The sequence below is a fragment of the Equus quagga genome, chromosome 5 (assembly GCF_021613505.1).
Source record: "Equus quagga isolate Etosha38 chromosome 5, UCLA_HA_Equagga_1.0, whole genome shotgun sequence".
Taxonomy (NCBI): Eukaryota; Metazoa; Chordata; class Mammalia; order Perissodactyla; family Equidae; genus Equus; species Equus quagga.
Window position 1 is genome coordinate 68122974 of NC_060271.1, and position 15896 is coordinate 68138869.

At 38.9% G+C, this 15896-nt stretch overlaps 1 protein-coding gene across 2 annotated transcripts in view; it reads left to right on the forward strand.

Annotated features, from left to right (window-relative positions):
• The window catches only part of SUCLG1 (succinate-CoA ligase GDP/ADP-forming subunit alpha), a 37535-nt gene that overhangs the window by 10797 nt on the left and 10842 nt on the right, over positions 1-15896 (forward strand). For both annotated transcript variants that reach the window (XM_046662334.1, XM_046662335.1), the window contains 3 exons: positions 4829-4945; positions 7997-8209; positions 8353-8410. In XM_046662334.1, coding sequence (XP_046518290.1) covers positions 4829-4945; positions 7997-8209; positions 8353-8410 — 388 coding nt within the window. The remainder of the gene's footprint in view (positions 1-4828; positions 4946-7996; positions 8210-8352; positions 8411-15896) is intronic.

Sequence of the window (15896 nt, forward strand, 5' to 3'; positions counted from 1 at the left end):
TACAGTTCCTCCATCGTAGATGCACAGGTTTTTTTCCTAAAGGAAGGAATACTACTAAATCAATTAGAAGATAACCACAAATCTTAACCTAAAGTACCTCTTTTTTTGGAGATATGGCAAGACAAAAGCAGTTAATGATTTTTTTTGTAATTTAAAAGTTAAGGTTTTCTTGGAGGCGGCCAGCCCTGGTCTGCTTCATCAACCCAAGGTTCGGTTCCCAGGTGCAGACCTACACAGCTCTGTTAGAGGCCATGCTGTGCTGGCAGCCCACATACTATAAATAGAGGAAGATTGGCACAGTTTTTAGCTCAGGGCCAATCTTCCTCAGCAAAAAGCAAAACAAAACAAAACAAAAAACACAAAAAAAAACCCAAAAACAAGTCAGTAATTTTTCTATAATTGAAAGAATGGCCATGCCCATTCTGTGGTATTTTGGTAATTTAGAGCAGAAGTTGGCAAGCTTATTCTGAAAGAACCAGATTGTAAACATTTTAGGCTTAGTGGGCCATGCAATCTTCAGGTACAATTATTCAACAGCATTGTAATAGCAAAACCAGCCATGGATTGTATGTCAGTGAATGGGCCTGGTTGTATGCGAGTAAAACTTAATTTACAAAACCAGTGGCAAGCCAAATCCCTCAGGCTATAGTTTTCCAACCCCTGATCTAGAGAATGATCCCTAAATATCCAAATTTCTGTAACTTTTGTTTTTAAAGAACTTAGAAATTGCTTTAGAATTATATAGTTCTGTATTTTAAACAAATGAATTTGGTTAGAAGGCTGTTTCATGTAAAGTGTCCTTTTGCCTTTTTTCTGAAATAACTGGTCACAAGAAGGTGAATTGCAGTAGACTTTTTTTCTTTTTCTTCCATTCCTCTACTATCTTAAAAAAAAAAACCAAATCCACCACCAACAAAGAAAGAAACACCCCAAATCTTGAGATTTTATTCATAGGTAAAATTGGTTTATTTATCCTGATAGCCATGTATTTTATGTGTATCACTTCCACATATGTATATATATTCTAAACAAAGTTGGTGCTCATCTAAGATTTGAAGTACATTTTATCACCCCTCTGCCAGTTAAAATATTAATTTTGTTACATATAATCAAATGTTTGATTGACCCAAATTCCCCACATAAGTTTATTATGTGTGATTTTGTTTTTCTCTTTGCTAAACTTTATATGATCCTCTGACATTTTAACCTCTGACCTTTTTTTTAAGAACCATTTTCCATGGCGTAAGCACTATTTGAAATGGCCTCTGCTTCCTAAATTAGGTGATGGTTTGCCTAAATACTGGAATCCAAGGTTGGTTTCAGTATTTTTCAGTTACCTGCAGTTACATTGTTTCTCATTCACTTTTTTTTATTTAAGTAATTGGGAGCCTTAATTGGCTCAGATTTCTTGGTTAAGATTCTTTTATTATAGAGGTAACAATGAGACCTGGAATTTAGAGTTTATCTCCATAGGAAGTCTGCATTTTGTCTCATTAGTGCTTTTTTTTCAGTGCACACATTGTTCTATATATGAGTGAGGACTATTTGTAGTTCAGAGTGGATTCCAACAATGCAGATTTCCAATGGGTGGAATTTCTTGTGCAGGCTTTCATGAGCTGCTAGAACTATTCCTATTCTTAACTGTGCACTGGATGGTGGTAATGAGAAAACTAAGGAAGATAAGCTTATTAACAGGAAATGTTATCCCTGTTTAGCACTACATTAGGACTAAAAAAGTGGTCCATTCGAATTTATCTAACAGTGTAGTAGTCTAGGGCAGTGCTTCTCAAACTATCTGGAGTGAAAGACCAGTTGGTGTGTATGTTTGTTTTTAATTTACACTCTAAGGCAGATCAGTACTTTTTGCAAAATGTAGGAAAAGTTGCAGCAATATAATATTGCTGAAAGTTTGCAAACATTGTCACTTTTTTAAAATTAGATTTTTCTCTTTTTTTCCCCATTTCTTTTTCTTTTTGCATTTGTCTCACTGCACACCAGCAGAAGTCTATAGACTACACCTTGCATAGCACTGACTTAAAGAAAGAGCAAGGTCTGTGGTTTTTCCAAACTCCATAAGGACTTTAGACAAGTCAGTTAACAGGCTCAGGGCTAAGTTTCCTATTTTGAAAAATGAAGAAGTTGAATCAGGAAATTTCTGAAGTCCCTGTTAAGGCCCCTATTTTTATGCCTTTAATAGAACTTGAGTAGTTAGGTCAGCATTTTTAGGTCCCTGTAGAATGACCACATAGATCCATTCAGTTTTGAGTGTCCACTGTATGTAATGTGTTGATTTAGGCGCCATCTCTCAGTGAATAAAGCAGACAAAAGTCATTGCCTTCATGGGATTTACATTTTAGTGGTGGGGGAGAGAAACACATCAACAAAATCAATGAGTAAGTTATATGGTATAGTAGAAAGTGTAAATGCTGTGGAAAAAGTAGACCAGAGAGAGGAGAAGTATGTGTATGTGTGTGGAGTTGTGGTGGGGGTTGGGATGGGGAAGGGGGGATTTGTATCAGGTGATCAGGGGAAGCCTGACCTCTGAGTCCAGATCTGAAGGAGATGTGGTAGGGAACCAAGTGGATCTCGAGGGGAAATGTATTCCAGGCCAAGAGGACAGTGAGGCCGTGAGGCAGGAGTTGGGTGTGGAAGCTGCAGTCCCAGTATGACTGGGTGAAATGAGCAATGGGAGAACAGTAAGTGAGGTCAGACAGGTGAAGGGTTCTGATGTGAAGAGGCAGACTGAATATTGACTTGTAGGCCAGTGTGAGGAGTTTAGCTTTTGCTGTGAATGAGATGGAAACCCACTGGTGAATTTGATTCGAGGAGTGACATGGTCTTCCCTATGTTTTAAAAGGATCGTTCTGGCTGCCGTCTTGAGAATAGATTGAAAGGGAGCAAGGGCAATGTTCTGTCAAGAGTTGATGGTGATATATCAAGGTGGTAGCAGTAGAAAGGGTAAGATGTAGGTTATATTTTGTAAGTAGGGCGATAAGATTTACTAATGCATCTGACATGGGATATACGAGAAAGAGAAGATCAGGATGAATTCAGTGCTTTTGGTCTGAACGTCTGTTAGGAGAGGAATTGTCTTTAACTGAGATGGGGTAGACTGGTGAGGAGTGACCAGGAACTCGGTTTTGGGCACGAGTTGGAGTTCAAGGCAAAAGTCTGGGCTAGGTATGGGGAGGTGTGTGTGCGTCTGTGGCTGTATGGATGATATTGCCATGATAAGGGATGAGATTACCAAGAATGCGAATTTAAATGAAAAAGAAAAGTAGTCTAGGGAAAGAGAACGAAGAGGAAAGCCAAGCGAAGTGGAGCCCCAGAAGCCTAGTGAAAAAGAATCTTTCAATCCCTGGAGACGTTTTTGGTTGTCACAACAACTGATTGGGGTGGGGAGGAGGGTATGGTCTGGCATCTGCTGAGAACAGGTAAAGATTGCTCCTATACATTGTACAAAGCCCAGGACAACCCCATAACAGTGAATCAGTGTGTCCAAAATGTGCTGAGGTTGAGGAGGGAGAGGGAATGGACCGGGAATTGCAGGATGCTGGCTGGGCAGCATTAAAGGCTCACTTAAGGGTAGTGATCATTGAAAGTGGGACAAGTTAGCGTGGTTTTATTTTTTCTTTAGCTACTGTTTGGCTGTGCGTGTGCAGTCTTAGAGGAGGTGGAGAATTGGTTTTTAACCAAGGTTGTGATTTTGCCAGATGTGTAAGTTGAAGTGAGATAGAGCCAAGGTTGTATGTGTATAATGATGGGCCGTGAGCATTTGAGAAACTGAAAGAAGTACAAAGTGGTTGGAGCTTAATTAAGGTAAAAATGCTGCAAGATGAGGCTAGTGAAGTGGGTAGGGAGGGCCCAGAGATCTATTAAGGATTTAGGACTTTATTCTAAGAGCAAGGGAAACCTTTAAATGGTTTTAAACAAGAAGGTGCTTTGATCTGATTTATGTATTTTTAAACAGATTATTGTGGCTTTTGTGTGAGAAAAAGAGTAGAGGAAGGATAGAGAGAACAAGGAATGACCTGTTTGAAGCTGTTATCATAGTAGTATGGCTGAGAGGTGACAGTGACTGAGACTAGGGTGAAGTCATTGGAACTGGAAAAAATATGGATAGATTCAAGATATATTCAGGAAGTAGATTTAATTAAAAAAAGAGAGTCAAGAGTGAAAAAAACAAAAACAAAAACAAAAAAATGATGGACTGTGGGTTTTAAACTGAGTAAAGCGGGATTTGATGACGTCAGGAGTTGAGGAACAGTGAAAAGGAGGTATTCTTTTAAGTAAATACCAGGGTGTTTCTGATCATCAGCCAAATTTGAAAACGGAATAAAAAGAGATCTCCTTTTTTATTTTTATTTTTTAATTTTTTTTTTGAGGAAGATTATCCCTGAGCTAACATCTGCTGCCAATCTTCCCCTTTGTGCTGAGGAAGATTGGCCCTGAGCTAACATCTGTGCCCATCTTCCTCTGCTTTATGTGTGGGACACCTGCCACAGCATGGCTTGATGAGCGGTGCTTAGGTCCACACTTGGGATCTGAACCTACAAACTCTGGGCCACCAAAGCAGAGTGCGCGAACTTAACCACTGCACCACTGGGCCATCCCCGAGATCTCCTTTTTTAAAAAACAGTTATTTTGGCTTTGCAGAGGCCTGTTTACTAAGCTGTGTTTACTAAGTTGTTGAGAATACTTGGATATATCTTACTGTTATACTCTGGGAAATGGTTAACCTGTTTGCTTTGCTTTTCCAAGTTGGTGAAGATTCCCTTCAGGCTTCCCAGCCTGCCTTTTCTCATGAGTCTTGTGCTTTTCCCCTCAGGGCACCTTTCATAGCCAGCAGGCATTGGAATATGGCACCCAGCTAGTTGGAGGAACCACTCCAGGGAAAGGAGGCAAGACGCATCTGGGCTTACCGGTCTTTAATACTGTGAAGGAGGTAATTAATGGTGCTGGGTTTGGTAAGAAAAGAAAAGCAGAGGAAGAGCAAGCTTACTTTGGTTAGAGATCTTAATTGTGTCCCTTTTGGGAGAGTCACTTGCTATTTTAAAATCCAATAATCTAGAGAAATTTGAATCACAATAAAAACCAATGTGTTCACTTTAGTCACATAGGCGCTGGATGTTTTCTCCAGGGCCTGTGTCACTTTGGTTTATAGGCCTGTATCAGTTCGTAAGGGAAGAAGTGAGTGGCTTGGCTTCCATTTGGCTTATTATCTTTTCCTTACTCCTCGTTCTTCCAGGATGTTAGTAGTGAGCACGTCAGCATGCCCCCAACACTTACTGAGAATGGACTCTTTGCCAGGCGCTTCCTATACATGCCTCATTCAGGCCTCACCACAGCCCTCTGAAGTAGGTGCTGCTGTCAGCCCCATTTTAAAGACCAGGATCCTATGGGTGCAGAGAGGTGAAGGGTCCTGCGTGTGGTCTCATAGCTGCTGAGTGGCAGCCTTAGCAGGGCTCAGAGTAAGTAGTGTGGTGTTCCTTTGTGAAAAAACTGAGCTGTAGAGTCAGATGGACAAATCAGAGTCCTAGTCTCTTCCCCAAATTGCTGATTTCTTAATACTTTTAAAATGATTTTAAACTAAATTTTAGTTCTTTGTTACAAAACTAAAATGTGCTGATTGTAAAAATTCAGATAAGATAAAAGTATGTAAAATTAAATTTTATAGTGTTTTCCATGTCTCAGATTTTGCCTTTATAGAAAGCTTATTTAAACTCAGTGTAAATACTGGGGGTATTCTTTCATTCTCTTTCAACACTATGGAATATATACAGAAATAATAGTATTATAAAAAAACTATAGTACAAATTCTTGGCTATTTAATAAAAAAATCTAGGAAATAAACTTAGTACTTGGGATTGATGTATTGGTAATAAAAAAATGTATCCCTCCCCCTCTTTATAAACATGCTTTTAAGGCGTGTTTTAAAGTATTGCATTTTTTAAAGTACAAATTTATAAACTTAATCTCTCTTTGGAATACTAACTTCAAATTGAAGTTAATTTGTATTCTTAACTCTAAACTGTAGGAAAAAAGCTCTCATTCAAATTTGGAATTTTCATCTTGCATTAAACTTGAGAATGGGGTCTGCTACGTGTATGTCTGTGTGTTTTAAGTGTACTGTATTTTAAAAGTTAAAAAAGTCAAAAATTGTACGTCCTGTAGAAGAATCATTTAAAATCTTTTTGCTTTAAATTTTTGCTTTTTGTCTTTTTTTCCCTTCTAAATTCTCTTGTGGCTGACTTCATGACCACAACGTATAGAGAGGAACTGTTTTCTTAATTCCCTTAGGGAGATTTGACTTTTGTCATAAGTCTTTCTGCTTTCTTTTAAAGAAAGTTTTTGTTCCTAAGCAATTCATTTATTATTCATTGTGATAGAAATAGATAATGACATTTGGAGTGTTCTGTAAGTTCTTTGACAGATACTCTATTTCTCACCTGTTCAGCTGTTACAAAGAGCTTTCTAAATGGGTAGGATGGATACCTTTCATCCAGTGTTATTTGTCAGCACAGACCCTGTTGTCACAGTCTAGCTTGTAACAGTGTTTGTATCCTTAAGAGGTAGAAGGCTTTGGGGTATATTTTCCATAAAATACCTACATGCCTGTGATCTAACTTCTTTTGACAACCTAGTTTTAATTCTTTTGTACCCCCTTCTCTGTTATTACCATGAACAAAGTTTTTAAAAAATTATTTTTAACCCCTGGCATCATTTTTGGATGATCTGTCATCATCTTTTGACTTTGCTCTTCTGTTGCTGTCAAGGTACCTTTTTTTTATTAGGGATGCAGTAGAGAAAGCTCCTCACTCTGGGGATGTGGAGAATCATTCAGGGATGATTCTCGAAGACACTGTTTTTTGCTTCTGTCCCTTCTATTGTAGCTGTATGTTCTTTCCCTTGGTATTCGTATCTGTTGTAAAATCCCAGGGCACAACTTTACAAAAGGTTTTGATTTATATCTTGATTAAGTTACATTTTTGCATTTGTAGGGAGGTAGCCTGCTATAACTGAAAAGAATGGACACTTTGGAATTAGATATACCTAGCTTTGAATCTTGGCTCTGCCACTTCCTAGCTATGTAACCTCATCCAAGTTACTTAATATCTCTTGGCGTCAGCATCTTGATTTGTGGACGAGGATGCTAAGCGTGCAGGGTTGTGGTGAAGCCTTAACTGAGACCTATATAGAGCCCTCTCACAAAGTAGATGCTGCCACTCTTGAAGAGTCACAGATTACTGACAATCTCTGTCTTCAGGGAGCTTCCATTACAGTAGAAGAGACATGGCCACACGGGAGGAAGGATACATCTGTGTTGATGTATATAGAGAGTAGTATTTAAAGACCACACAGAGAACACCGGCCAAATTGCTGGTCTTTAAGTGCTTTGCATTGTGAGGGGCAGTGTGGAGTAGACCTTAATGCTTACTTGACCCACATTCTTATTCTATGGCCATTTATGCATGTGTGTTTTAGATTATTTCTAATCAATGTACATTTAGAGTAAAAATTTGTCAGTTAAAAAAACTACTTCATTTTTGCTGTCTCTTGATAATATTTGTGAAATGTGATATGTGTTTAAACAGATGTTTGAGAGCCGAGTTCTGAGGCTCGGGGGCTCACTCATTCTTTTTGTCCTCGGGACGTGCAGGGTCTTTGGTACTGAATGGGTGATACAGTGTCTTGCGGAACATCAAAAATAAAGATAGCCACAGGAATGAGGGGACACAAACGCACATCCGTTAGTGCTTTCAGTGGGATGTCACAGAATCTTTCAGTTCAGAGGGGCGTCCCAAGGGGCAGAGAGGATGGGCTTGATTCTGATCTTTTCTGACGGCGTACTGAGCTTGTTAATGGGAAGAATGAAGACATCCGATGTCTCCTGGGGCTCCTCCCTGGGCCCCAGGACGTTATTAAAATCATGGTATTGAGTTTACAATGTTTATGACTTAACCGATAATAAAGTGCTTCATGGTTAATGTTTCAGGCCAAAGAACAGACGGGAGCGACGGCTTCTGTCATTTATGTCCCTCCTCCTTTTGCTGCTGCTGCCATTAATGAAGCTATTGAGGCAGAAGTGTCCTTGGTCGTGTGCATCACTGAAGGTATCCCACAGCAGGACATGGTGCGGGTCAAGCACAGACTGCTGCGCCAGGGAAAGACGAGGCTGATCGGGCCGAACTGCCCTGGAGTCATCAATGTGAGTGTGAAAAGTAAAAATAAGCCTGGATTTGGCCTCTCACAAGGCCAGCTAGCTTTGAATCAGTCCAAGTGTATTTGTTTGTATAACTTAGGAGTTACAGTTTTTTTTCACTCTTCTGAAACTGATTTTCTTTCCTTCAGCCTGGAGAATGCAAAATTGGTATCATGCCTGGCCATATTCACAAGAAAGGAAGAGTGGGTGAGTATATTTTTTATAGTTTTAAAAAAAATTCTTTGCCCTAAGCTCAAACTCACAAAGAGAATTTGTGACTGTGCAAATCAAATTCATTTTAATTAATTTAACTTTAGTAGAATTTACCAGAAAGTTTTATAGTGAATCAGTTGTATATCCCGAATTGAATGAGTTTGAGAAACTAATAATTCTACAGAATCAATGAAAATATTTTGGGGGTTTTTCAAGATTCTTTGCCTTCTCAGCACACTGGATTCTTCCATGTATTTGTATGTATTAATAGTTAATTTTATTTTATCGCTAAGTTATACTCTATTGTATGATTGTACCACAATTTGTCTATTCTCCCATTGATGAACGTTTGGGTTGTTTCTAGGTTTGAGCCATTATGAATAAAGCTAAGGTGAACTTTTGTGTAGAGATCTTTTTGTGGACACATTTTCATTTCTCTTGGGTAAAATACCTAGGAATGGAATTGCTAAGTCATGGGCTCAAAGTATGTTCAACTTTTTAAGAACTTGCCAGATAGCCCTGCAAAGTGGCTATACATTCTACATTCCCACCATCAATGTATGAGTGTTCCAGTTGTTCCCCATCTTCACAAACATTTATTATTGTCAGTCTTTAATTTTAGCCGTTCTACTGGGAGTGAAATGATGCCTCATTATGGTTTTAATTTGAGTTTCCCTGATGACTAATGATGTCATGTGCTTATTGGCCATTTATGTATCTTCCTTTGTGAACTATCTTTTAGGTTGTTTGCACATTATTTTTTATTGGATTGTCTTTTTTAGATAATTTTTAATGTAATTGTTGATTATTGGGGGTTCTATAAATATTCTAGATGTAAGTCCTTTGTGAGATATATGTGCTGTGAATATTTTTATTGTTAGTCTTTTGCGTCCTATCCTAAAATTACTTTGCCCTCTTGGACATCACAAATTTTTTCAAAATGTTTTGGGGAAATTGCAGTGCTACTTGTTTAGTGCCTGGAGGAAATAACCAAATTAACATTTCAAAGTTAGCCCTTTATGCCAGTTTTTGGACTCCTCACACCTAACTCTCAGTAAGCTACAGTTTCTCCACAATAATAGATGGTTACAGTATTTTCTCTATCTATAAACCATGTCTGTTAATACAAGTAAGAATAACCAACATCGTGGGTGAATGTCACTTGTGTAGTTTACAGGACTGGGTTAAAGGTCATGATTTGTCTTTATTACTAATGTCTCTTAGAGCTGTCAGCCCTGCTGCCGATAGCCTACTCACCAAGTTCTCTTATGAGGGAAGTTACAGGGAGTTCCACGGATCGTCTGAGTTCTAGTGGGGGCCTGACCACGTAGTCACTGATGCTCTTGTATGTATTTGAGTCCTCTTTATCCTCTTTGGTCTGCTTTGAATGACTATTGCTGTAGACCTGAGCTTGGCATGGAAGAAGGAGTGTCCTGTGCTGAGTTGCTTTCTGATTACCACTGTGCTTTCTAAGGTGCCCATAAACCACAAAAACAAAAGACTAAGAGAAGATCAGGGAAGGCCTTGACCTTGGTTCTCTAAATGGCCATAACACATTGATGAGGCAATCCTCTGGGAGACTGCTTTTAATTCCTTTGAAAAAGGACTTAAAGTTTCACTTAAAAGAAATACATGACACTACAAGATTTTTCAGGAGGTGAGGGAGAAAGGATGATTATTTGTACTAACTATTACTATTTTGAAACCAGTACCGATAGTCTCAGGAGCCTCAGTGACTTCAAATGCTTAAGCTAAGAGTTTAGGGAAAGGGAGGAATTTCAGTCCCTTGGATATTTCTGAATGGGGCATAATACGATAGCAGTAAAATCGTATAGTGGCTTTCTAGTTTGTGTTAATGACAGCTAATAATACTAATATATCAGCTAATTAAATGTTATCGGATTACAAATTGATATTTAGTTGCACCATGCTTTTTGTTTCTCTTATGATAGACTTTTTGTTTTTGCTCTGAACCACACGTGCCATACTTGACCCCTCCATCCTTTTTTAAAAATCTATTTGAATTAAACTTTTTAGAGTTTCAATCTTTTTGGTGAAGTACTCCTTCTGTTCATTAATTTTATTCCTGAGCTTGTTGAATTGTCTTTCTGAGTTTTCTTGTAACTTGTTGAGTTTCTTCATGACAGCTATTTTGAATTCTCTGTCAGATTGCAATCTTCTGTGACTTGAAGTTTGGTTTCTGGAGAGTTGTCATTTTATTTCTATTCTACAGTATTTTATGAAGAATGGTGCTTGATGAGTTGATCCTCAGCGGCGCATTGGGGGTAGTAAACTCCTTTCTTATTTGAGTTAAGCTTTGATTACTTTGGTTCTGAGCTGCTTCTCGTTGTATTTAAGAGCCTACACTTTCCACCTTCCACTGCCTCTGCCATTGGTGTCATCAGTGCCCTCCTGCTGCTTCTGCCTCCGAGGTTGCTGGTGCCTTGCTGCTTGTGGTGTTGCTACAGTCTCAGGTGTTGCCACCAGGGTCACTAGGCTGCGAGCATTTGTGTTGCTTCTGGAGTTGCCTGGGTCTGGTGTTCCCCAACTGGCTCTTTGCAGGCTCTCCATGGGTTCAGGTGCTGCTGCCCTGTGCACCACCTGTGCTACTCCTCCCAGGTTGTCTAGGGGTGCTGGCAGCACGGGTGTTTTCTGAAGGATCAGGTCGAAGGCACCACCCACCACCACTGGGGGAGGGGCAGGGGCTAAGCCATGAGTACCTTTACTGCTCTTGCAGCCTCTGGTTGCTGGCGCTGGTGTGCTTTTTGAACCCTCCGGTCAGGGTACCACTGCTCCCTCTGGAGGTGTCTACATTTTGGACTACTGCTACCGGGGATGGGGGAGGGCTGCTCCTCTAGTTCCACTGCCTCCTGGGGGTCCAGTCCACCAATGTATGGATGCATGGATCTCTCAGGCGTTCTGGTGTGCTGTGCAGGGAGTCCTTTGTTGGTCATGGATATCCTACTAGTTGTAACTTAGAGGGGAGAGACAAAGGGAACAACTCACTCCTCCATGATGCTGATGTCACTCCTAAACTTTTTATATTCAGATAATTTTAATTCACATGTAATTGTAAAAAATAATACAGATCTCCTCGTACCATTTATTCAGTTACCCCCAATGGTAACATCTTATAAAACTATAATACAATGTTACAGTGAAGATATAGACATTGACATAGTTAAGATACAAATTTTTCCATCACCACAGGGATCCCTCATGTTGCCCTTTTATAGTTACACTCACTTCCCTCCTGCTCCCACTCCCTTCTTAGTCCTTGGCAACTAATAATCTGTCCTCTGTTTCTAAAGTTTTGTAATTTCAGGAATGCTATATAAATGGAATCAGGCAGAATGTTGCCTTTTGGGATTGGCTGTTTATACTCAGCATAATTCTCTGGAGATTCGTCCAGGTCGTTGTATTAATAGTTTGTTCCTTTTATTGCTGAGTAGTATTCCATGGTATGGAATTCCACATTCACCTGTTGAAAGATATCTGGGTTGTTTCCAGTTTGGGGCTATTACAAGTAAAGCTGCTATCAACAGTTGTCTGCTAGGTTTTGTATGAACGTAAGTCTTCATTTCTTTGGGATGAATGCCCAGGAATGCAGTTGATGGTTTGTATGGTAGTTTCATGTTAGTTTTTTAAGAAACCACCAAACTGCTATCCAATGTGGCTGTACCATTTTACACTTCCATCATCAATATATGTGATTCAGTTTCTCCACATCCTTGTCAGCGTTTGTGATCTCACTTTTTATGTGTGGCCATTCTGATAAGTGTTCAGTGATATCCCATTGTGGTTTTAATTTACATTTCCCTAATGCTTAGTGATATTGAATGTCTTTTCATGTAGTTGTCATCTGTATATCTTCTTCAGTGAAATGTCTCTTCATGTTTTTTTTGCCCGTGTTCTAATTGGATTATTTGCTTTTTTACTGTTGAGTTTTGAGAGTTCTTTATATATTCCACATACTAGTACTTTGTTGGATATGTGGTTTCCAAATATTTTCTCCCTGTCTGTAGCTTGTGTTTTCATGCTCTCTTAGCAGCATCTTTCAGAGAGCAAAAGTTTTTAATTTTTGATGAAGTCTAATTTATTAATTTTCTCTTACATGAAGTGTGCTTTTGATATCAAGTCTAAGAACACTCTGCCTAGCCTTATGTCCCTATTTTTTTTCCTGAAAGTTTTATAGTTTTACAATTGAAATCCATGATCTAATTTCAGTTAATGTTTTTTGTAAGATGTGAGAGTTAGATCAAAGTTCTTTTCTCTTCTTTTTTTTTTGCTTGTGGATGTCTAATTGCACTGGCACCATTTGTTGCAAATATCATCTTTCTTCCGTTAAGTTGCTTTTGCATTTTGTCAAAAATCAGTAGGCATTTTGTGTTGGTTTATTTCTGGGATCTCTTTTCTGTTCCATTGACTTTTGTGCCTTTTCTTCCACCAGTACCATACAGTCTTGATTACTGTAGCTCTTAAGCCTTGAAATTGGGTAGATTGATTCCTTGCACTTCATTCTTTTTCAAATTACTTTAGCTATTCTAGTTCCTTTACTTTTCCATATAATTTTTAGAATGATCTTGTCTGTATCTACAAAAACTCTTGCTGCACTTTTGATAGCAATTGTGTTAAATCTGTACATCAGTCTGGAGTGAATGGACATCTTTACTCTGTTGAATCTTCCAATCCATGAACATGGTATATCTCTACATTTATTTAGATTGCCTTTGATTTCTTTCATCAGCGTTGTGTAGTTTTTAGCATACAAGCCCTGTACTTGCTTTGTTAGATTTACACTTAATTATTTCTTTTTTTTAAAAGCAATTGTAAATTTTGTTGTATTTTAATTTTGGTCTCAGTGTGTTGTTCATGGCTAATTATGGAAATACAGCTGATTTTTGTATGTTTGTCTTGTATCCTGCAATGTTGCTGAACTCACTAGGAGTTCCTTGGTAGATTCCTTCGCATTTTCTCTGTCGACAATTAAGTTCTCTGCAAATAAGGACAGTTTGATTTCTTCTTAAGAAAACTTGAGAAAAGTCTATTGTATCTATCCATAGCTTTGCTTACTGTGTTCTTCCTTCCTGGTATTCCAAGGTTCCTTCTTTTAGCATTCCTTTCTGCTTAGAGAACTTCCATTAGCCATTCTTTTGTGATAGATCTGTTTGGCAACAAATTCTTTACCTTTCCTTCATCTGAGAATGTCCTCATTTCCCCTGTATTTCTAAAGCATGGGTTTACTGGGTATAGGATTCAGCATTGACAGTTCTTTTCTTTTAGCATTTAAAAAATGTTGTTCAACTTCTTGTTTCCATGGTTTTTCTGATGAAGAAGCTGATGTCATTTGAATTGTTTTTCCTATATAGGTAAGGGGTTGTTTCTCTCTTGCTGCTTTAAAGATTTTTTTGTCTTTAGTTTTCTAAAGTTTATGGTGAATTTTGGTGTGAATTTCTTTGAGTTTCTCCTGTTCAGGATTTGTTCACCTTCTTGAATAGGTAGATTTAAGTCTCTTGCCAAGTTTTGAATTTTGTAAGACTTTATTTCCTCAAGTACTTTTTCAGCCCTATGCTCTTCTTTTCTCTCCTTCTAGTACTCTGGTAACACAAATATTTGATCTTCTGTTATAGTTCCATAGATCCCTGAAGCTCTGTTCATTGTTTTTCCCCATTCTGTTTTCTCTCTGCCATTCAGACTGGGTAATTTTCATTGTTCTTTCATTTCACTGATTCTTCTCTCCTCTCCATTATGCTATTGAGCACATCCATTGCACTTTTAGCTTTGGTTATTGTATTTTTCAGTTCTACACTTTCTATTTGGTTGCTCTTTATATCTTCTCTTTTTTTTGGTGAGGAAGATTGGCCCTGAGCTACCATCCATTGCCAACCTTCCTCTTTTTGCTTGAGGAAGATTGTCACTGAACTAACATCTGTGCCAATCTTCCTCTATTTTTTATGTGGGGTGCCACCACGGGGTGGCTTGACAAGCGGTGCTAGGTCCACACCTGGGATTCGAACGTGTGAACCCTGGGCTGCTGAAGCAGAGTGTGTGAACTTAACCACTACACCACTGGGCTGACCTCTATTCTATTTTTTTACTGAAATTTCGTATTTCTTTGATGAGGCCTTTTATTTTCTCATTTGTTTCAAGCATGTTCATAATTGTTAAACCATTTTTATCAAGGTTTCTTTAAAATCCTTGTTAGGTAACTCTAACATCTCTCTCATCTTGGTGTCAGCATCTATTGACTGCCTTTTTTCATTCAATTTGAGATCTTTTTTGGTATGCAAATGATTTTTGATTGAAACCTGGATATTTTGAGTGTTATGTTATGAGACTGTCTTGTTTGGACCTTCTGTTTTGCTGCCTTTATTGACAGTGCTTCTGCAGGGATTGTATGGGGCAGTGCCTTGTTACTGCCTGGTTGGAGGGAGACATCCAAGTTCCCTACTTGCCTCAGTTGACACCAGAGTGGGTGGGCTCCTTCTTACTGGAGATGATAATTCCCACTCCCCACGTGATCTCCACTGACACTTCAGTGGGGGTGGACTTGTTCTTTTTGGGCAATAGTGAAAGTCCTGACTGTCCACTAGGTCTTCTCTGATACCATGCCACCAAGGAGATGGAGAGATGCCTCGTTACTGCCGGATGAGGATGGTCATCCAGGGTCCCCACGTGGTTTCCACTGACACTGTAGAAGTGGGCAGGGGTTTGTTACCAGCTTGTGTAGATGCAAGTCTTGGGTGCCTACTTGGCCTCTTTCACCATCCTGGCAGGCGTGTTGGGGTGTCTCATTAGAGCCTCATAAATGTAGAAGTCTAGGATTCCCTTTTGGCCTTTGCTCATGTGAGTGGAGGTGGAGCCACAGTTTTTGCTGTAGTGTCTGGTTGGTATGGAGTGGTTATTATCTAAAAGTTTTCTGTTTTGCTAGACTGTCCTTCTCTTGGTTCTTTTGCTAGAGAGAGCAGGCTTTTTTGGGGATGGAGGTGGATTCTGTGCCCTTATGTGTTTCTGGAATGTTGGCTTCTTTAGCTCCATATCTGGGAGAGATGAGGCAAAAGAAAACCCAGGGAACTCACTAATATGTCATTCCTTGAGTCTTGAGGTCCCTAACCACTCTGACTTCTCTCCATCTTTAAGAGATTTCTTATATTTGTTTTATATATAATACCCAGGGTTTTTGGTTGTACTTAGGAGGAAGAATAAAGTATCTGTGCTTTTTGGAAGCAGAACTATGCTTATGATAGATATTTTTAAGTGATAGTCTCTTTTACTATATATGCTTTGAGGATGGCAGGAGTACTCTCCCCCAAAAACATTGCTTTCATTACCTTCAGTGTATGCAGTTTGTACTTATATAATTTATACATCATTTATCTAAGTAAATGAAAGCCATTTAAAAGAATAACATTCTAGTGTTACTATTCACTGATCATTGTACTGACCCATCAAAAGACTAGAATAAATAAAACAATTGTTC